At 50.4% G+C, this 21,884-nt stretch overlaps 3 protein-coding genes across 3 annotated transcripts; all 3 read right to left on the bottom strand.

Annotated features, from left to right (window-relative positions):
• Positions 1 to 2,208: 2,208 nt before the first annotated feature.
• On the bottom strand, positions 2,209 to 3,144 carry LOC102459028 (olfactory receptor 51G2-like). The gene has a single exon (XM_006132534.4). The coding sequence runs from the start codon at positions 3,142 to 3,144 to the stop codon at positions 2,209 to 2,211; it is 936 nt and encodes a 311-aa protein (XP_006132596.3).
• An 8,815-nt stretch (positions 3,145 to 11,959) lies between these two features.
• Positions 11,960 to 12,967, bottom strand: LOC102459266 (olfactory receptor 51G2-like). Its single transcript, XM_006132535.4, has one exon. The coding sequence runs from the start codon at positions 12,965 to 12,967 to the stop codon at positions 11,960 to 11,962; it is 1,008 nt and encodes a 335-aa protein (XP_006132597.4).
• A 6,315-nt stretch (positions 12,968 to 19,282) lies between these two features.
• Positions 19,283 to 20,299, bottom strand: LOC102459511 (olfactory receptor 51G2-like). The gene has a single exon (XM_006132536.3). The coding sequence runs from the start codon at positions 20,297 to 20,299 to the stop codon at positions 19,283 to 19,285; it is 1,017 nt and encodes a 338-aa protein (XP_006132598.3).
• Positions 20,300 to 21,884: the final 1,585 nt, after the last annotated feature.

Genomic DNA, 21,884 nt, shown 5'->3' with positions numbered 1-21,884 from the left:
TTCAAGCTGTGAACAACAACCCACCTACGATACATGATTAATTGCAGACTGTGAAGAGCTTCAAAAAGATCTCACCAAACTAAGTGACTGGGCAACACAGTGACAAATGAAATGCCATGTTGATAAACGCACAGTAATGGAAATGGGAAAAAATAATCCCAGCTCTCCATACCATATGATTGGGACTCATTGAGTGACAACTACTCAGGAGAGAGATCTTGCAGTGATTGTGGAAAGTCCTCGAAAACATCCACTCAGTGTGCAGCAGCAGCCAAAAAAGCAAATAGAATGTTAGGAATCATTTAAATAGGGTTAGAGAATAAGACAGAGAATATCTTATTGTCTCTGAATAAAACTATGGTACGCCCATCTCTTGAATACTGTGTACAGATGTGGTCACCTCGTCTCAAAAAAGATATATTGGCCTTGGAAAAGGTTCAGCGAAGGGTAACAAAAATGATTAAGGATTTGGAATGGGTCCTATATGAAGAGAGATTAAAAAGGGGTGGAGTTTTCATCTTAGAAAAGAGCAGACTAAAGGGGGATATGATAGAGGGCTATAAAACCATTACTGGTGTGGAAAAGGTAACTAAGGAAAAGTTATTTATATTTTCCCATAAGAACTAGGGGTCTCCAACTGAAATGAATAGGCTGCAGGTTTAAAACAAAGAAAAGCAAGTTCTTCTTCATGAAGGGCAGAGTTAACCTGTGGAACTCCTAGGCAGAAGATGTTTTGAAGACTAGGACATTGCCAGGGTTCAAAAAAGAAATAGATACATTCATGGAGATTAGGACCCTAAATGGCTATTAGCCAGGATGTGTGGGATCACATGAGGATTACCTAGTTTGTTTCCTCCCTCTGCGGCATCTGGAATTGACCAGTGTTGGCAGACAGCAGCTAGATGGCCCTTTGGTTTGATGGCCCTTTGGTTTGACCCAATATGGTTGTTCTTATGTTCTTACTTTCATTTGTCCTGAACTCCCGGCAGCGCTGATCCATGCCTACCCAGGGCCAGCAGGCCACGCCATCCTGTTCCTTGCTGGGGTGCGTCAGGGGAGGTTCTTCACCCCTCGCTATGGGACCTAACCTTACTATCCCCCCATCCATCCCCCTAGCTGGTGAAGGGGGAGCATCCAGGGTTCCCCAGAACAGCAGGTGGTCCCTGGGCTCTCTGTACTGGGGCTTTGACACCCAGCCTGGCCAGTGGGTAGGGCTGGGGGGAAGCGAGGAGGCAGGAGTTGAGAGCTCTGGGGAATGAAGGGAGTCGTGGGTGAGACCATGAGGGAGGTGGGGATTCCTGCATGGGTCCTGCTTTTGCCCTGTGAAAAGGGGGGGCACCCTACTCTGAATGGGCTGGGCTGGGACGGGAGCTCGCTGGGCCTCTGAGGGGAGCGGAGGTCGATTGCTCTCCCTTCACAGCGCTGGGGCAGTGTGACTGAAGGGGAAGGGAATCTGGGCCTGAGTCTCTTGCCAGGGCGCCCATGTGTCAGACCCTCCCTCAATCCCCCAGCCCTGCTCCCCCCCCCCAGTGCGGAGTGGGCTCGGCAGGCGTGTGACGTGCACCATCATCCAGGTGGTGGGGGAGGCTGCCGGCCTGGTTTCTCCTGTGGCTCCTGCGTGAATCACGTCTCTGACAAGGCTCAGTCACCAGCTCCCGGCTGAGGGTGTGGGAGAGGGGTGGAGGTCTGGCCCCTTGAACAGCCCCTGCCCACAGCTGGGGCAGCCCCGGGATCACACAGCACCCAGAATGCCTAGGAAGGGCCAGGACTGAGACCACCAAACAGCCCTACTGGTGCCATGTCCAGGGCCTGTGGATGCTTAACCCGATGGGACAGTGACAGGCCAGGGGTCACAGGAAACAACAGCCACCTCCCTTCTCTTTATTCACAAAACCAACAGGAATCGGGAGGCTGAGCAGCCTGGAAATTGCAGTTTAGGGGCCAATATCCCACCAATCCCTTGGCTCTCCAGGGGAACAGTCACTTTGTCAATACAACACCTGCCTTGGTCTCTTCCCCCAGTGGGCAGGGACAGCCCCTCTAAGAGCACTTCAGGCCTAAGAGCCCATCTGAACCTGCCTCTACACAGTGGGGATCAGTAGCTGAAGGCATCACAGGTGTAAGGGTCTGGGATGGAATAACTTGCGGGGGCCTGTGATTCTTGTCTCTAGTTTCACCTGCGCTGCAGCAGGATGATTAACTGCCCCGTCACTTGACGAACACCCGGACGATCCTGGCGCGCAGGTGTTTGCTTTTCACGCTGTACACGATGGGGTTCATCAGGGGCGGGACAAGCAGGTAGATGTAGCCCAGCACCACATGGGGCAAGGGAGAAGAGCTCTTGGCAAATCTGTGCATCAAGGTCAGGCTGAACTCAGGCGTGTAGAAGAGCAGGACGGCGCAGAGGTGGGAGGCGCAGGTGTTCAGGGCCACGAGGAATTCTGCGCGGGACGCGATGCTCAGCACCGTTTTGAGGATCAGGAGGTAAGAGATGAAGATGAGCAGCGAGTCCAACCCCACTGTGAGGACTGTAATAACCAAGCCGTAGATGTTGTTGACAGTGATGTCCGCACAAGCCATATTCATGACCTCCATGTGCAGGCAGTAGGAATGGGAGAGGACGTTGGCTCGACAGTAGCGGTACCGTTGCACAAGAAGGGTGAGTGGGAGTATGACGGCCAGCCCTCTTAGCACACACACCAGCCCCATGTTGGCTATTCTCGGCAGGGTTAAGATGGAAGCGTATCTCAGCGGGTTACTGATCGCAACAAAGCGGTCAAAGGCCATTAACAGGAGCACAGAGGATTCAATGCATTGAAGGAAGTGGATGAAGAACAGCTGAGCAAAACAGGCATGGAGGCTGATCTCCCGAGAGTTAAACAAAAACACGCCCAGTATTGTTGGTCCAGTGACTATCGACAAGGCCAGGTCTGTGACAGCCAGCATGGAGAGGAAAATGTACATGGGCTCGTGGAGGACTGAATTTGTTTTTATGATGAGCAAAATAACTGAATTTCCTACTATCAAAATAACATACAATGCACAGAAGGGAACAGCGATCCAGAGATAGACGTCTTCCTGCCCGGGTATCCCGGTGAGCAGGAACATGGCATGTGTAAATGTGGTGTCATTGACAGCTGCCATCATGTTCTAGGCAGGTCCAATGAGCTTTTACCTTTCTTTCCTATAACGAGAAATAACAGGAGAGTGGGTGACATTTAGAGAAACATGATTCTGCTCTTTCTGCAAGCGTGGGAACTGCCATGTTCTCAAGGAAGATTTTCCAAAATATGGGCTTGGATTTACACAACCGATAGGGAAACAGGCTCTGCCAGACTGGATCAGACCGGCAGGCCATCTTGCAGTATCCGGTGGCCAGTTCCAAATGGGCAGAGGAACGTGAAGGAATCTCTGCACTAGGCAGCAATCAGCCTGCTCCCTGGGAAATTTCCTCCCTGACACTCACATGTGGGAAATATTTTGTGGAGTGGAGCCTTTAAGGACCTAATGCAATTACATGGAACCATAGAGGCATTCAGTCCTTCTTTGAATGATAGAATCACAGAGCTGGAAGAGACCTCAGGAGTCATCAAGTCCAGCCTCCTGCCTAAGGCAGGACCAATCCCAACTAAATCAACCCAGCCAGGGCTTTGTCAAGCTGAGACTTAAACACCTCTAGGGATGGAGACTCCACTACTTCCCTAGGGAACCCATTCCAGTGCTTCACCACTCTTCTAGGGAAATAGTTTTTCCTAATATCCAACCTAGACCTCTCCCACCACAACTTGAGACCACTGCTCCTTGTTCTGCCATCCGTCACCACTGCAAACAGCGTCTCTCCATTCTCTTTGGAACCTCCCTTCAGCAAGTTGAAGGCTGCTCTCAAATCCCCCCTCGCTCTTCGCTTCTGCAGACTAAACAGACCCAACTCCCTGAGTCTCTCCTCATAGGTCATGTGCTCCAGCCCCCTAATCATTTTGGTTGCCCTCCGCTGGACCCTGTCCAATGCATCCACATCCTTTCTATAGTGGGTGCCCACAAATGGACACAATGCTCAAGGTGTGGCCTCACCAGAGCCGAATAAAGGGGAATAGTCACTTCTCTGGAACTGCAGGCAATACTCCTCCTAATGCAACCTAATATGCTATTAGCCTTCTTGGCTACACGGGCACACTATTGACTCATATCCAGCTTCTTATCCACTGTTACCCCCAGGTCCTTTTCTGCCGAACTGCTACTCAGCCATTCGGTCTCCAGCCTGTAACAATGCCTGGGATTCTTCCATTCCAAGTGCAGGACTCTACATTTGTCCTTGTTGAACCTCATCAGATTTCTTGTGGCCCAATCCTCCAATTTGTCTAGGTCACCCTGGACCCCATCCCTGCCCTTCAGCATAACTCTCTCTCTCCATAGCTTAGTGTCATCTGCAAACTTGCTAAGGGTGCAATCCATCCCCTCATCTAGGTCATTAATAAAAATATTGAACAAAACCGGTCCTAGAACAGACCCTTGGGGCGCTCCGCTAGAAACCGACCGCCAACCTGACATCGAGCTGTTGATCATTACCCATTGGGCCTGACAATATAGCCAGCTTTCTATCCATCTTACAGTCCATTTATCCAATCCATACTCCCTTAACTTGCTGGCAAGAATATTGTGGGAGACCATAGCAAAAGCTTTGCTAAAGTCAAGGTATATCACATCCATTGACTTTCCCATGTCCACAGGGCCAGTTATCTCATCATAGTAGCTAACCAGGTTAGTTATGCATGACTTGCCTTTGGGAATCCATGTTGACTATTCCTGATCACTTTCCCCTCTTCCAAGTGACTCAAAATGGATTCCTTGAGGATCCCCTCCATACTTTTTCCGGGGACTGAGGTAAGATGGACTGGTCTGTAGTTCCCTGGATCATCCTTCTTCCCCTTTTAAAAGATGGGCACTACATTTGCCTTTTTCCAGTCACTGAAGCTACTTATAAACACGTTTCTTTACCACATTATATGTATTTATTTTCTATTTTCCCATACCTGAAATACAACTTCCCTTGAACCAATGGTCTGAGTGATACACTCTGACCCCAAGAATCCCTGCAAGAGAAGCTGAAGGTCTTTGCTTGGCCAGTGTTGACTGAAGCCAGAGAGTTTGGTCGTGCTACGGTTTTCTCTTCATCCTCCTAGGATCTGACTCCTATCCCCATGCAAGGGTCGGTGGATGTCTGCAGCATTTCTGATTGACACAGACAGTTACCTCAGCTTTGCAGTGGAGAGCTCACAAGTTAATAGTGGCAGACACTGGATTTGTACTAAAATTTACTTGAACGTGCAAGGTAATTCAGCGACTTGTGTGTAACAAGTGATTGGAAAAATTACGGACAACCACTATTACGCTCCCTTTTCCTGCCCCTCAGCTCTACTTTTTGCTGCAATGCAGACAAGCAATTCTGTTCTCTCCGGATGTTTTTGAAAGTCTTGCCCAGGTATTGCAGAGGGTTATTGTTCATTCCCCAGAATGTAAGTGTTAGAAACTTCTGGTCAGTTACCAGAGGACATTATCATGCAATTGTGCACTGAACAAAGAGTGAGTAGCACAAACCTGCTGCAAACAGTATTTGGGGTACATGTGAAATGGTTTCAAAAGTAAAAGTTGTTAAATAGCAAAGTTACTGCTGCTCCTTCCTGTAGAAAGTCCAACAGCTCTGCTGATGGCTTTCTATATACACACGTATCATGAGAGACTGATTAATGATATTTGTAATACAGTGAAAGGCTTTGGCATAATTTCTACACATTGGAAACTTTGCACACACATCTCAATCCATTCCTTTCCCTCTGTTCTCATTACAGGGATGATTTCCCAGGTTAGAGTTGGACTTACAATGTACGATCTGTCATCTGGATTTCTACAGAACCCGACAAGGTCATGGAATCACAGAACTGAAATCAGCCTTGAGTGGTCATCAAATCCAGTCCCCTGCACGCATGATGGGACCAAGCGCCATCTGACAGGTGTTAATCTAACCTGGGGTGGGGAACCTAGACCCGGGGGCCAGATGCAAATGATTTTTCTGTGGGTCAGTGACCCCCAATTCAAAAAGGCTCCCCCCCATGGTGTACCCTGTTCTTAAAATCTCTAGTGACAGAGATTCCACAACCCTCAAGACAACTTCTCCCAGTGCTTAACAATCCTGACAATTAGGACATTTTTACCTAATGTCCAACCTAAGAAATGTACGCTCATCGCTTCTTGTCCCACCATCAGAGTTTAAAGAGAATAATTCATCTCCCTCCTCCTTGGGACAACCTTTTAGCTACTTCAGAGCTATTACCATGTTGCCCTCTTAGTTTTCTTTTTTAAAGACTAAACAAACCCTGAGGTAATGAAATTGCAGCATCTCAGCACTTAATCTGCCACTTATTGGCAAAAAAGTCTAGTATTTCTTCTCTCCCTGGGTTACTAGGTGACTGATTTTTCTCAGGTTCTGTTCTGCCAGGCTGTAGCCTGAATCGAGGGTGGTAACTTAATGGGATGTTTGCTGTACAGCTGTATTGGGTTCACTGTTGAGGTGTTGATGTTCTGGCTGTGTTGGGTTAAACCTGCCAGGCCTCTCCTAATATTATAGCAAGCAGTTGGAATACAAGTAGGAAGGGAAGCAACAGGGGAAGAAAAGCCGTCGCTCAGGGAAATGCTCAGGAACATTGAGAGTTGACATGAGAGCAACAACTCAGGAAGCCCCTATTTGCAGGCTCCAGCCATGTTCTGCTGCTGTTTGCCAATGCCAGGAGCCTGGGGCAGCGGCTGCTGAGAAACCCTTCAGACTGACCGGCACAGACACAGCTGCCGAAGGCTGAAAAGCCTTGACTTGCCTGGCTCCCTGTCAGAGAGGGATGCTCTGGGGGCAGAGGCGTGTATAGACTGTGGATGGAAAACACTTTTATTCACCCGGGTTAGTCCTGCAGCTCAGGTTAAACAGGATTCTGGCTCTAGAAGACTGGCAGGTCACTCATCTCCACACTACTCCCAGCAGGCTCCCAAATGGAGGAACCAGAGGTGCTGGACCCTTTTGGATGTGCTGGGAAGCCCAGTTGACCCACAGTGCGCTGTAGCACAGGACCCGGGCTGAGGGTGGCTGGATCGTACGATTCCATTGTATGGCAGGGTTGGCTAGGAGGCCTGACATCAGGCACTGGCAGAGCAGAGAGGGGGAGCGATGCGGCAGCTGTCAGGGCATTGGCTGATTCATGGCAGATTGCTGTACTGCTTGAGCAACCCACTGGAAAGCTCGTGAATATGGAGGAGAGATTCCCACGCTCCCTAGCGCTGCCTGCCCTCCAGCCCTGCCCCGGAGTCCTCTGCTGCTGCTCAGAACAGCTGCCAATGCAAACAGCCTGCAGCCTTCACCCTGCACTTGGCATGTTACAGACAGTGACACTTGCCAACGTACCCAGTTCCTGCTAGAAGGGAGCCGCTGGCACCAGAGGTCTTCACCCCACAGCACAAGGAGTCACCGGAGAGGTTGCACGGGCAGCAGGCAGTGTGTGCTCAGGCAAGGAGGCAGCTGCCTTTATGCAGCATGTTTGAACCTTCCCTTGGGGGCTCTTGGCCATCAGAGAACCTCAGCTGCTTGGCTTCGTGTGTACCAGCTTTAACCCCGTCATAGCCAATGGCAAATGGCAGGAGGGCAAATCACAGGGGATAGTAAATAACTGGCCTGGAGCAACAGTCCTGCTGCAGGGTCTGTGGCTGGAATCTGGACTTGCCGGCCTGTTTGTGTGGGTCCGATAAATCATAGGACTCCTTTGAGGGCAGCCGAGCTGTAAACTTGATGCTGACAGAGTTATGAACTTGCTAATGGAAAATAAAATAACAATAATAACACAGGAGCACGTGTCTCCTTACATGGGAATGTCTCCCACATCAGTCTGTTCCTTTCTCCAAGAGCAATGAAAAGGGGCCCCGGGATCTAGGGATTACCAAAGTTAGGCAAAGGTCTCCGTGATCCACTGGTAACCTGACCCGGCCACCCACAATCTCTGGGCCTCTGCAGCTTCTCTAGGACCCTCTCCAGCTCCCAGCTAGCACAGGTTCATCAGAGATGTGCTACCCGGGCCTGTCACAGCAGCTTCTGCTCCCCTTGATCTGCTAAAGGAGTTTTATGAAGGGATCCCTCCAGACTTTTTCAGTCCCAGCTTCCCAGGATTGAGTCCCTCCATCTGGCCTGTGCCTCTTGTTCCTGGATCCCCACCTAGGGATACATTGAGACCAAGACAGGCGGTTTATTGGCGAAGTGACTGTTCTCCAGGGGATCGGTGGGACATGCGCCCCTAAACTGCAATTTCCAGACTGCTCAGCCTCCCAATTCCTGTTGGTTTTGTGAATAAAGAGAAGGGAGGTGGCTGTTGTTTTCTATGACCCCTGGCCTGTCCCCGTCCCATCTGGGTAAAGATCCTGGCAATGGCTCCCGCAGGGTGTTTGGTGATCTCAGTCCTGGCCCTTGCTGAGCGCTCTAGGTGCTGTGTGATCCCGGGGCTGCCCCAGCCGTGGGCAGGGGTTGCTCAAGGGGCCCAGACCCCCACCCTTCATGTGCCCCAGATTTAACCCCGTCAAAGCCAGTGGCAAACGGCAGGAGGGCAAATCCCAGGGGATGGAGATGATGCTAAACAACGGGCCTGTGGTGCTAACCCTGCTGCAGGCTCCATTCCCGGAACCTGGGCTTGCCGGCCCTGTTTGTGTGATGCTGATAAATCACATGGCTCCTCCAAGAGCCGCCGAGCGGTAACCTTGATGCTGTCACAGTGATGATCTTGCTAATGTAAAATAACATAACAATGATAACACAGAAGCACGTGTCTCCTCAGCACCCCCCTTCCCTGCATTACAAGCCCAGGGTGCTGCCAGAAATGGAAGATTCCACAAGGATCTTTACATTGGCCCTTCTCTACTATGTTAGCACCCTCTCCAGCTCCCTGCTAGCACAGCTTCATCAGAGCTGTGCTACCAGCACATGTCACAGCACCCGTGGCCCACAGGATCTGCAAAAGGGGTGTTTTGCAGCATCCCTCAAGACTTTCTCACAGTCACTGCTTCCCAGGGTCTGGGCACCCATCTGGTAAGGAAGGGATGCATCTCTTTAGTGCTGAGGCATAGAAGGATTAAGTGAGTGGCACAAGGTCATAGGGGAAGGCTGTGGCAGAGCTTGAAAATTGAGTCAAGTCTTTTGCGTTCCGGGCCAGCACCTTAACTCTTGACCCCACCTTCCATTCTGGGGCTAGTGGCTGGGAGGAGGCAGTCGGCAGCTCAGCAGGCTGAAATTGGCAGTAACTCTGAGAATTACACTCCCATGATGTCACTAACCAGGAGCCCAAGAACAATTCCATTACAGACAATAATACTGAGTCCTGCTTTTTCCAAGGATCTGCTGAGGAACAAATCCACCGGTGAAGACCCAGAGCAGGGTCAGAGTAGGCAAGAAATTCCCCCCGAGCGCCTGATATGAAACTAAATGAAGCTGTGATGTGGATCTGAGCTGTGGTTCCTGATCTCTGCTGTAAATTGAGCCCTTTTCCTTCGTTGGGGGAATCTCACAGTTGTCCTACTCTTCAAGCTGTGAACAACAACCCCCCTATGATAAATGCTTAATTGCAGACTTTGAAGACCTTCAAAAAGATCTCACCAAACTAAGTGACTGGGCAGCAAAATGGCAAGTGAAAGTTCATGTTGATAAATGTACAGTAATGGACACTGGAAAAAAAAATCCCAACTATCCATATCATATGATTTAGTGACAACTGCTCAGGAGAGAGATCTTGCAGTGACTGTAGATAGTCCTCTGAAAATATCCACGCAGTGTGCAGCAGCAGTTAAAAAGCAAATAGAACGTGAGTAATATTTTAAATAGGGATAGAGAATAAGACAGAGGATATCTTATTGCCTCTATATAAAACCATGGCATGTCCGCTTCTTGAATACTGTGTATAGATGTGGTCACCTCGTCTCAAAAAAGATATATTGGCCTTGGAAAAGGTTCAGAGAAGGGTAACAAAAATGATTAAGGATTTGGAATGGGTCCTATATGAAGAGAGATTAAAAAGGGGTGGAGTTTTCATCTTAGAAAAGAGCAGACTAAAGGGGGATATGATAGAGGTCTATAAAACCATGACTGGTGTGGAAAAAGAGAAAAATGAAAAGTTATTTATTTTTCCCATGAGAACTAGGGGTTACCAACTGAAATGAATAGGCCGCAGGTTTAAAACAAAGAAAAGGAAGTTTTTCTTCATGAAGCGCGGAGTTAACCAGTGGAACTCCTAGCCAGAGGCTGTTGTGAAGACTAGGACATGACAAGGTTCAAAAAAGAACTAGATACATTCATGGTTATTAGGTCCCTCAATGGCTATTAGCCAGGCTGGGTAGGAATGGTGTCCCTAGCCACACTCTGTCAGATGCTGGAAATGGATGACAGGAGAGGGATCACATGAGGATTACCTGTTTTGTTTCCTCCCTCTGCGGCACCTGGCATTGACCGCTGTTGGCAGACAGGATACTGGGCTAGATGGCCCTTTGGTTTGACCCAATATGTCTGTGCTTATGTTCTTACATTCATTTGTCCTGAACACCCGGCAGCACTGATCCATGCCTACCCACGGCCAGCAGGCCACGCCATCCTGTTCCTTGCTGGGGTGCATCTGGGGAGGTTCTTCACCCCTCCCTATGGGGTCTCACCTTGCTCCCCCCATCTGTGCCTCCTAACTGGAGAAGGGGGAGCATCCAGGGTTCCCCAGATCAGCAGGTGGTCCCTGGGCTCTCCTTACCGGGCTTCTGACATCCATGCTGGCCAGTGGGCAGGGATGGGGGGAAGCGAGGAGGCAGGAGTTGAGTTTTGGGGAAAGAAGAGGGATATGGGGGAGGCCATGAAAGAGGTGGGGCTTCCTGCATGGGTCCTGTGCAAGGCCATGGGAGCCACCGTGCTCTGAATGCGCTGGGCTGGGACAGGAGCTCGCTGGGCCTCTGAGAGGAGCTGAGGCCGATTTCTCTCCCTTTTAAATGCTGGTGCAGTGGAAATGGAGGGGAAGGGAATCTGGGAACCTGAGTCTCTTGCCAGGGCTCCCGTGTGTCAGACCCTCCCCCACACGCCCAGCTCTGCTCCCCCTCGGTGGGGAGTGGGCTCGGCAGGCGTGTGATGTGCGGAGTCATCCCGGTGGTGGGGGAGGCTTCTGGCCCGGCTCTTGCACGAATCACGTCTCTGACACGACTCAGTCGCAAGCCCCTGGCTACAGTCATGGGGGGAAGGGTGGGAGCCCCGGGCAGCCCCGGGATCACACAGCACCCGGAGTGCCCAGGAAGGGCCAGGATTGAGACAACTAAACAGACCTGTTGCCTGTTCCAGGAAATGTGGATGCTTAACCAGATGGGACAGCATCAGGCCACAGGAAAGGGCTGGCTCAGTGGTTTGTGCTCTGGTCTGCTAAACCCAGGCTTTTGAGTTTAGTTCTTGGGGTGGGCTATTAGGGATCTCTGGCACGTCTGTTACAGATGCTTCTTGTTCCTCTCATGAGGGCAGGGGACCAGACTTAATGACCTCCTCCAGTTCTGTAAGGGTATGTCTACACTACCACCCTAGTTCTAGCTAGGGTGGTTTTGTAGACATACCCTCATATAGGTATATATTGTTATAATAGGAAACAACAGCCACCTCCCTTCTCTTTATTAACACAATCAACAGGAATTGGGAGGCTGAGCAACCATGCAAATTGTAGTTTAGGGGCCAATGTCCCACAGATCTCCAGGTGCACAGTCAGTTTGCCAGTAGAACACCTGCCTTGGTCTCTTCCCCCAGTGCCTTGTCTTCCCGCACCAGTGGGTGGGGACAGCTCCTCTAACAGCACTTCAGGTCTAAGAGCCCGTCTGAATCTATCTCTGCACAGCGGGGACCAGTAGCTGAAGGCATCACAGGTGTACGGGTCTAGGAAGGAATAACTTGCTGGGGCCTGTGATTCTTGTCTCTCATTTCACAGCGGGGTGATAAACTTCCCCATAACTTGATGAACATCTTGATGATCCTGGCGCGCAGGTGTTTGCTTTTCACAATGTACACGATGGGGTTCATCAGGGGCGGGACCAGCAGGTAGATGTAGCCCAGCACCACATGGGACAAGGGAGAAGAGCTCTTGGCAAATCTGTGCACCAAAGTCTGGCTGAACTCCAGCGTGTAGAAGAGCAGGACAGCGCAGAGGTGGGAGGCGCAGGTGTTCAGGGCCACTAGGAACTCTGTACGTGACGCGATGCTCAGCACCGTTTTGAGGATCAGGAGGTAAGAGATGAAGATGAGCAGCGAGTCCAACCCCACTGTGAGAACTGTAATAGCCAAGCCATAGATGTTGTTGACAGTGATGTCCGCACAAGCCATATTCATGACGTCCTGGTGCAGGCAGTAAGAATGGGAGAGGACGTTGGCTCGACAGTAGCGGTACCGTTGCAGGAGAAGGGGGAGTGGGAGTTTGACGGTCACACCTCTTAGCACACACACCAGCCCCATGTTGGCTATTCTCGGCAGCGTTAAGATGGAAGAGTATCTCAGCGGGTTACTGATCGCAACAAAGCGGTCAAAGGCCATCAACAGGAGCACAGAGGTTTCAATGGATTGAAGGAAGTGGATGAAGAACATCTGAGCAAAACAGGCATGGAGGCTGATCTCCCGAGAGTTAAACAAAAACACGCCCAGTATTGTCGGTCCGGTAACTATTGACAGGCTCAGGTCTGTGACAGCCAGCATGGAGAGGAAAATGTACATGGGCTCGTGGAGGACTGAATCTGTCTTTATAATGAACAGAATGACTGAATTGCCTACTATCAAAATAACATACAATGTGCAGAAGAGGACAGCGATCCAGAGATAAACGTCTTCCTGGCCGGGTATCCCGGTGAGCAGGAACACGGCGTGTCTGAATGTGGTGTCATTGACAGCCGCCATCATGTTCTAGGCAGATCCAATGAGCTTTCACCTTTCTTTCCTAAAACGAGAAATAACAGGAGAGTGGATGAAATTTAAAGAAACGTGATTCTGCTCTTCCTGCAAGCGCGGGAACCGCCATGTTCTCAAGGAAGATTTCCTAACATATGGGCTTGGATTTACACAACCGATAGGGAGACCCAGTATCCAGTGGCCAATACCAGATGGGCAGAGGACGGTGAAAGAAACCCTGTTTTGGGCAGCTAACAGACAGCCTGCTCCCAGGATAATTTTCTCCCTGACACCCACAAGTGAGAAATATTTTGTGGCATGAAGGAGTAGAGCCCTTAAGGACCTTTTTTTGAATCCTTGCTACTACAATTACATAGAACCAGAGAACCATCCCGTCCCTCTTTGAATCCTGTTAAGCATTGGCCTGCATCAGTATCTTGAGCCTGGGAGTTGCAGAAACTGTTGATCTCTCTCTGATCTTATAGTCGTGAGCTTCCTCCACACACTGTTACTGGCCCTGCACTTCTGCATGTGGCCCATTGTAACATTACAGGTGTGGTAACGATGGCAGCTGCATGGTGAAAGGCTCATCGAATGTATCAGTCCTGCACTGAAGCTATTTATAAACACGCTTCTTTACCACATTATATGTATTTTTTTCTATTTTCCCATTCCTGAGAATACGACTTCCCTGGTACAAATACTCCGAGTGATACACTCAGACCCCCGAGAACCACTGTAAGAGAAGTTGAAGAGCTTTTCATGGCTACTGTTGACTGAAGCCAGAGAGTTTGGTCGTGCTACGGTTTTCTCTTCATCGTCCTCGGCTCTGACTCCTCTCCCCATGCAAGAGTCGGTGGATGTCTGCAACGTTTCTGATTGACACAGACAGTTACCTCAGCTTTGCAGTGGAGAGCTTACAAGCTAATTGTGGCAGACACTGGATTCACACTAAAATCCACTTGAACATGCAAGTTAATTCAGCTATGTGCACTTAATAGGTGATGGAAAAAATTACAGACAACCGCTCTTACACTCCCTTTTCCTGCCCCTCAGCTCTACTCTTTGCTACAACAGACCAGCAGTTCTGTTCTCTCAGGATGTTTTGGAAAATCTTGTCCAGGTATTGCATAGGGTTAATGTTCATGCCCCAGAATGTAAGTGTTAGAAACAGCTTCTGGTCAGTAACCAGGAGACAGTATCATGCAGTTGTGCACCTAACAAAGAGTGAATAGCACCAACCTGCTGCAAACAGTATTTGGGGTACATGTGATATGGTTTCAAAAGTAAAAGTTACTGCTGCTCCTTCCTGTAGAGAATCCAAGAGCTCTGCTGATGGCTTTCTAAATACACACGTATCGTGAAATATTGGTTAACGATATTTGTAATACAGTGAAAGGCTTTGCCATAATTTCTACACATTGGTAACTTGGTGCACACATCTCAATCCATTCCTTCCCCTCTTTTCTCATTTCAGGCGCAATTTCCCAGGTTGGAATTGTCTTACAATGTAGGATCTGTCATCTGGATTTCTGCAGAACCTGACAACGTCATGGAAGCACAGAACCGGAATCAACCTCGAGGCGTCATCAAATCCAGGCCCCTGCACACATGGTGGGACCAAACACCATTCAACAGGTGTTAATCTAACCTGGGATGGGGAACCTAAGACCCGGGGGCTGGATACAAATGATTTTCCTGTGGATCAGAGGCCCCCAACCCAAAAAGGTCGTTCCCCCCATAGTGTAACCTGTTCTTAAAATCTCCAGTGACAGAGATTCACAACCCTCAAGGCAATTTCTCCCAGTGCTTAACAATCCTGACAATTAGGACTTTTTTCCGAATGTCCAACAACCTAAGCAGTTTGTGATCATTGCTTCTTGTCCCAACATCTGAGTTTAAAGGGAATATGTCATCTCCCTCCTCCTTGTGACAGCCTTTTAGGTGAGTCAAATGCTCTTAGTTTTCTTTTTTAAAGACTAAACAAACACATTTTTTGTTCAAATTTCCCGCAGAAGTCATAGGATTGCAGCATCTCAGCACCCAATCTGCCACTTGCTGGCAAATACAAGTCTAGTATTTCCTCCTTCCCTGGATTCATAGCAGACTGGTTCTCCTCGGTTTCTGTTTTGTCAGCCTGAAGCCTGAATTGAGGGTGATAACTTAATCGGATGCTTGCTGTACAGCTACATTGGCTTCACTGTTGGTGATCTGGAAGTCTGGCCGGCCCCGCTTAATTTGATAGCAGGCAATTGGAATACAAGCAGGAAGGGAAACAGCTGCTCACAGACACTGAGAGTTGACATGAGAGCAGCCACTGAGGAAGCCCCTATTTTCAGGCTCCTGCAATGTTCTCCAGCTGTATTGCCAGAGCAGGGAGCCTGGGGCAGCAGCGGTGATTGAGAAGCACTTCAGACTGACTGGCACAGACAGGGTTGGGGAAGGCTGAAAGCCCTTGGCTTGCCTGGCTCCCTGTCAGAGAGGGATGCTCTGGGGTCAGAGGCGTGTACAGACTGTGGATGGAAAACACTTTTATTCACCCGTGTTATTCCTGGGGCTCAGGTTAAACAGGATTCTGGCTCTAGAAGACTGGCAGGTCACTCGTCTCCCCACTACTCCCAGCAGGCTCCCAACTTAGGAACCAGAGGTGCTGAACCCTTTTGGACGTGCTGGGAAGCCCAGTCGCCCCACAGTGCGCTGTAGCCCAAGGCCCGGTCTGAGGGAGGGTGGATTAGGCTAGGAGGCCTGACATCAGGCACTGGCAGAGCAGAGAGGTGCAGCGATGCGGTAGCCGTAAGGGCATTGGCTGATTCATGCCAGGTTGCTGTATGGCTTGAGCAACCCACTGGAAAGCTCACGAATATGGGAGAGAGATTCCCACGCTCCCTAGCGCTGCCTGCCCTCCAGCCCTGCCCCGGAGTCCTCTGCCGCTGCTCAGAACAGCTGCCAATGCAAACAGCCGGCAGCCCTCGCCCTGCACTTGGCATGTTACAGACAGTGACACCTGCCCACGTACCCAGTTCCTGCTAGAAGGGAGCCGCTGGCACCAGAGGTCTTCACCCTGAAGCATAAGGAATCACTGGAGAGACATTACTTGGGCAGCAGGCAGTGTGTGTTCAGGTAGGGAGGCAGCTCTTTTATGCAGCATGTTTGTACCTTCCCTTGGGGCCACTTGGCCATCAGGGAACCTCAGCTGCTTGGCTTCGTGGGCACCAGCTTTAACCCCGTCACAGCCAATGGCAAACGGCAGGAGGCCAAATCCCAGGGGATGGGGGGATGCTAAATAATTGGCCTGGAGCAACAGCCCTGCTCCAGGGTCCGTGACTGCAATCTGGACTTGCTGGCCCTGTTTGTGTGGGTCCGATAAATCATAGGACTCCTTTGAGGGCAGCCGAGTCGTAACCTTGATGCTGTCAGAATTATGAACTTGCTAATGGAAAATAAAATAACAATAACACAGGAGCACGTGTCTCCTTCCATGGGAATGTCTCCCACATCAGTCTGTCCCTTTCTCCATAAGCAATGAAAAGCGGCCCCTGGATCTAGGGATTACCAAAGTTAGGCAAAGGTCTCAGTGATCCACTGGTAACCTGACCCGGCCACCCACAATCTCTGGGCCCCCGCAGCTCCTCTAGGACCCTCTCCAGCTCCCAGCTAGCACAGGTTCATCAGAGATGTGCTACCCGGGCCTGTCACAGCAGCCTCTGCCGCCCTTGATCTGCTAAAGGAGTTTTATGAAGGGATCCCTCCAGACTTTTTCAGTCCCAGCTTCCCAGGATTGAGTCCCTCCATCTGGCCTGTGCCTCTTGTTCCTGGATCCCCACCTAGGGATACATTGAGACCAAGACAGGCGGTTTATTGGCGAAGTGACTGTTCTCCAGGGGATCGGTGGGACATTGGCCCCTAAACTGCAATTTCCAGGAAAACGTCAGGAGGGCAAATCCCAGGGGATGGAGATGATGCTAATCAACAGGCCTGTGGCGCTAACCCTGCTGCAGGCTCCATTCCCGGAACCTGGGCTCGCCGGCCCTGTTTGTGTGAAGCTGATAAATCACACGGCTCCTCCAAGAGCCGCCGAGCGGTAACCTTGATGCTGTCACAGCTGTAACCTTGATGCTAATGTGAAATAAAATATCAATGATAACACAGGAGCACGTGTCTCTTCAGCACCCCCCTTCCCTGCATTACAAGCCCAGGGTGCTGCCAGAAATGGAAGATTCCACAAGGCTCCTTACATTGGCCCTTCTTTACTGTGTTAGGACCCTCTTCAGCTCCCTGCTAGCACAGTTTCATCAGAGCTGTGCTACCAGGGCATGTCACAGCTCCAGGGGCCCACAGGATCTGCGAAAGGGGTGCTTTGCAGCATCCCTCAAGACTGTCTCACAGTCATTGCTTCCCAGGGTCTGGTCACCCATCTGGTAAGGAAGGGCTGCATCTCTTTAGTGCTGAGGCATAGAAGGATTAAGTGAGTGGCACAAGGTCATAGGAGAAGGCTGTGGCAGAGCTTGAAAATTGAATCAAGTCTTTTGCGTTCCAGGCCAGCAACATAACTCTTGACCCCACCTTCCATTCTGGGGCTAGTGGCTGGGAGGAGGCAGCTGGCAGCTCAGCAGGATGAAATTGGCAGTAACTCTGAGAATTACACTCCCATGATGTCACTATCCAGGAGCCCAAGAACAATTCCATTACAGACAATAATACCGAGTTCTACTTTCTCCAAGGGTCTGCTGAGGGACAAATCCACCGGTGAAGACCCAGAGCAGGGTCAGAGTAGGCAAGAAATTCCCCCCGAGCGCCTGGTATGAAACTAAATGAAGCTGTGATGTGGATCTGAGCTGTGGTTCCTGATCTCTGCTGTAAATTGAGCCCTTTTCCTTCGTTGGGGGAATCTCACAGTTGTCCTACTCTTCAAGCTGTGAACAACAACCCCCCTATGATAAATGCTTAATTGCAGTCTTTGAAGACCTTCAAAAAGATCTCACCAAACTAAGTGACTGGGCAGCAAAATGGGAAATGAAACTCCCGGCAGCACTGATCCATGCCTACCCACGGCCAGCAGGCCACGCCATCCTGTTCCTTGCTGGGGTGCCTCTGGGGAGGTTTTTCACCCCTCGCTATGGGGCCTCACCTTGCTCCCCCCCATCTGTGCCTCCTAACTGGAGAAGGGGGAGCATCCAGGGTTCCCCAGAACAGCATGTGGTCCCTGGGCTCTCCTTACCGGTCTTCTGACATCCATGCTGGCCAGTGGGCAGGGCTGGGGGGAAGCGAGGAGGCAGGAGTTGAGTTTTGGGGAAAGAAGGGGGATATGGGGGAGGCCATGACGGAGGTGGGACTTCCTGCATGGGTCCTGTGCAAGGCCATGGGAGCCACCATGCTCTGAATGCGCTGGGCTGGGACAGGAGCTCGCTGGGCCTCTGAGAGGAGTTGAGGCCGATTTCTCTCCCTTTTAAATGCTGGTGCAGTGGAAATGGAGGGGAAGGGAAACTGGGAACCTGAGTCTCTTGCCAGGGCTCCCGTGTGTCAGACCCTCCCCCACGCTCCCAGCTCTGCTCCGCCTCGGTGGGGAGTGGGCTCGGCAGGCGTGTGATGTGCAGAGTCATCCCGGTGGTGGGGGAGGCTGCCGGCCGGGCTCTTGCACGAATCACGTCTCTGACACGACTGAGTCACAAGCCCCTGGCTGCAGTCGTGGGGGGAAGGGTGGGGGTCTGGGCCCTTGAACAGCCCCTGCCCACATCTGGGGCAGCCCCGGGATCACACATCACCCAGAGTGCCCAGGAAAGGCCAGGACTGAGACAACTAAACAGACCTGATGCCTGTTCCAGGAAACGTGGATGCTTAACCAGATGGGACAGCATCAGGCCACAGAGAAGGGCTGGCTCAGTGGTTTGTGCTCTGGTCTGCTAAACCCAGGCTTTTGAGTTTAGTTCCTGGGGTGGGCTATTAGATCTCTGGCACGTCTGTTACAGATGCTCCTTGTTCCTCTCATGAGGGAAGGGGACCAGACTTAATGACCTCCTCCAGTTCTGTGAGATAGGTATATATTGTTATTATAGGAAACAACAGCCACCTCCCTTCTCTTTATTAACAAAACCAACAGGCATCGGGAGGCTGAGCAGCCTGGAAATTGCAGTTTAGGGGCCAATGTCCCACCGATCCCCTGGCTTTCCAGGGAAACAGTCACTTTGCCAATACAACGCCTGCCTTGGTCTCTTCCCCCAGTGGGCGGGGACAGCCCCTCTAACAGCACTTCAGGCCTAAGAGCCCATCTGAATCTATCTCTACACAGTGGGGATCAGTAGCTGAAGGCATCACAAGTGTAAGGGTCTAGGATGGCATAACCTGCTGAGGTCTGAGATTCTTGTCTCTCATTTCACCTGCACCACAGCGGGGTGATAAACTGCCCCATAACTTGACGAACACGTTGACGATCCTGGCGCGCAGGTGTTTGCTTTTCACAATGTACACGATGGGGTTCATCAGGGGCGGGACCAGCAGGTAGATGTAGCCCAGCACCACATGGGACAAGGGAGAAGAGCTCTTGGCAAATCTGTGCACGAAAGTCTGGCTGAACTCCAGCGTGTAGAAGAGCAGGACGGCGCAGAGGTGGGAGACGCAGGTGTTCAGGGCCACGAGGAACTCCGTGCGGGACGCGATGCTCAGCACCGTTTTGAGGATCAGGAGGTAAGAGATGAAGATGAGCAGCGAGTCCAACCCCACTGTGAGAACTGTCATAACCAAGCCATACAGGCTGTTGATGGTGATGTCCGCACAAGCTATATTCATGACGTCCTGGTGCAGGCAGTAGGAATGGGAGAGGACGTTGGCTCGACAGTAGCGGTACCGTTGCAGGAGAAGGGGAAGTGGGAGTTTGACGGTCACCCCTCTGAGCACACACACCAGCCCCATATTGGCTATTCTCGGCAGGGTTAAGATGGAAGCGTATCTCAGCGGGTTACTGATCGCAACAAAGCGGTCAAAGGCCATCAGCAGGAGCACAGAGGATTCAACATTTTGAAGGAAGTGGAGGAAGAACATCTGAGCAAAACAGGAATGGAAGCCGATCTCCCGAGAGTTGAACAAAAACACGCCCAGTATTGTTGGTCCGGTGACTATCGACAGTCCCAGGTCTGTGACAGCCAGCATGGAGAGGAAAATGTACATGGGCTCATGGAGGAATGAATCTGTCTTTATAATGAACAGAATGACTGAATTGCCTACTATCAAAATAACATACAATGTGCAGAAGAGGACAGCGATCCAGAGATAAACGTCTTCCTGGCCGGGTATCCCGGTGAGCAGGAACACGGCGTGTGTGAATGTGGTGTCATTGACAGCGGCCATCATGTTCTAGGCAGATCCAATGAGCTTTCACCTTTCTTTCCTAAAATGAGAAATAACAGGAGAGTGGGTGACATTTAAAGAAACGTGATTCTGCTCTTCCTGCAAGTGTGGAACAGCCATGTTCTCAAGGAAGATTTCCCAACATATGGGCTTGGATTTACACAACCGAAAGGGAGACCCAGTGTCCAGTGGCCAATACCAGATGGGCAGAGGAAGGTGAAAGAATCCCTGTACTAGGCAGCAGTCAGACAGCCTGCTCCCAGGGGAATTTTCTCCCTGACACCCACAAGTGATAAATATTTTGTGGCGTGAAGCAAGAAGGAGTAGAGCCCTTAAGGACCTTTTTTTGAATCCTTGCTACTACAATTACATAGAACCAGAGAAACATCCCGTCCCTCTTTGAATCTTGTTAAGCATTAGCCCGCTTGAGTATCTTGTGGCTTGGAGTTCCACAACCTCTTGAGCTTTCTCTGATCTTATAGTTGTGACCTCCCTCTACACACTGTTACTGGCCCTGCACTTCTGCATGTGGCCCATTGTATCATTACAGGTGTGGAAACAGATGGCAGCTGCATGGTGAAATGCTCAATAAATGTATCAGTCCTGCACTGAAGCTATTTATAAACATGCATCTTTACCACACTATAAGTATTTTTTTCTATTTTCCCGCTCCTGAGAATACGACTTCCCTGGTACAAATATTTCTATTGCTATCACATCCCCCCTCACTCTTCGCTTCTGCAGACTAAAGAAACCCAAATCCCTCAGTCTCTCCTCATAGATCATGTGCTCCAGCCCCCTAATCATTTGGTTGCCCTCTGCTGGACCCTGTCCAACGCATCCACATCCTTTCTATAGTGGAGGGCCCACAAATGGACACATTACTCCAGGTGTGGCCTCACCAGAGCCGAATAAAGGGGAATAGTCACTTCTCTGGAACTGCAGGCAATGCTCCTCCTAATGCAACCTAATATGCCATTAGTCTTCTTGGCTACAAGGGCACACAGTTGACTCATATCCAGCTTCTCATCCACTGTTACCCCCAGGTCCTTTTCTGCCGAACTGCTACTCAGCCATTCGGTCCCCAGCCTGTAACAATGCTTGGGATTCTTCCTTTCCAAGTGCAGGACTCTACGTTTCTCCTTGTTGAACCTCATCAGATTTCTTGTGGCCCAATCCTCTAATTTGTTTAGGTCACCCTGGACCCCATCCCTACCCTTCAGCATACCTCTCTCTCCCCATAGCTTAGTGTCATCTGCAAACTTGCTGATGATGCATTCCATCTACCTCATCTGCGTCATTAATAAAAATGTTGAACAAAACCGGTCCTTGAACTCCGCTAGAAACCAACCGCCATCCTGACATCGAGCTGCTGATCACTACTCATTGGGCCTGACAATATAGCCAGCTTTCTATCCATCTTACAGTCCATTTATCCAATCCATACTCCCTTAACTTGCTGGCAAGAATATTGTGGGAGACCATAGCAAAAGCTTTGCTAAAGTCAAAGTATATCACATGCATTGACTTTCCCATGACCACAGGGCCAGTTATCTCATCATAGTAGCTAACCAGGTTAGTTAGG

This window comes from Pelodiscus sinensis, chromosome 1 (genome assembly GCF_052426305.1).
Source record: "Pelodiscus sinensis isolate ZL-2025 chromosome 1, ASM5242630v1, whole genome shotgun sequence".
NCBI lineage: Eukaryota > Metazoa > Chordata > Testudines > Trionychidae > Pelodiscus > Pelodiscus sinensis.
The sequence above is the reverse complement of the archived record's forward strand: the minus strand, read 5'-3'. Positions and strand labels throughout refer to the sequence as shown.

What these genes read in the sequence shown, in the direction of transcription:
- LOC102459028 (XM_006132534.4), bottom strand. Translation starts at nt 3,144, where the DNA reads ATGGCAGCTGTCAATGACACCACATTTACACATGCCATGTTCCTGCTC.
- LOC102459266 (XM_006132535.4), bottom strand. Translation starts at nt 12,967, where the DNA reads ATGGCGGCTGTCAATGACACCACATTCAGACACGCCGTGTTCCTGCTC.
- LOC102459511 (XM_006132536.3), bottom strand. Translation starts at nt 20,299, where the DNA reads ATGGCCGCTGTCAATGACACCACATTCACACACGCCGTGTTCCTGCTC.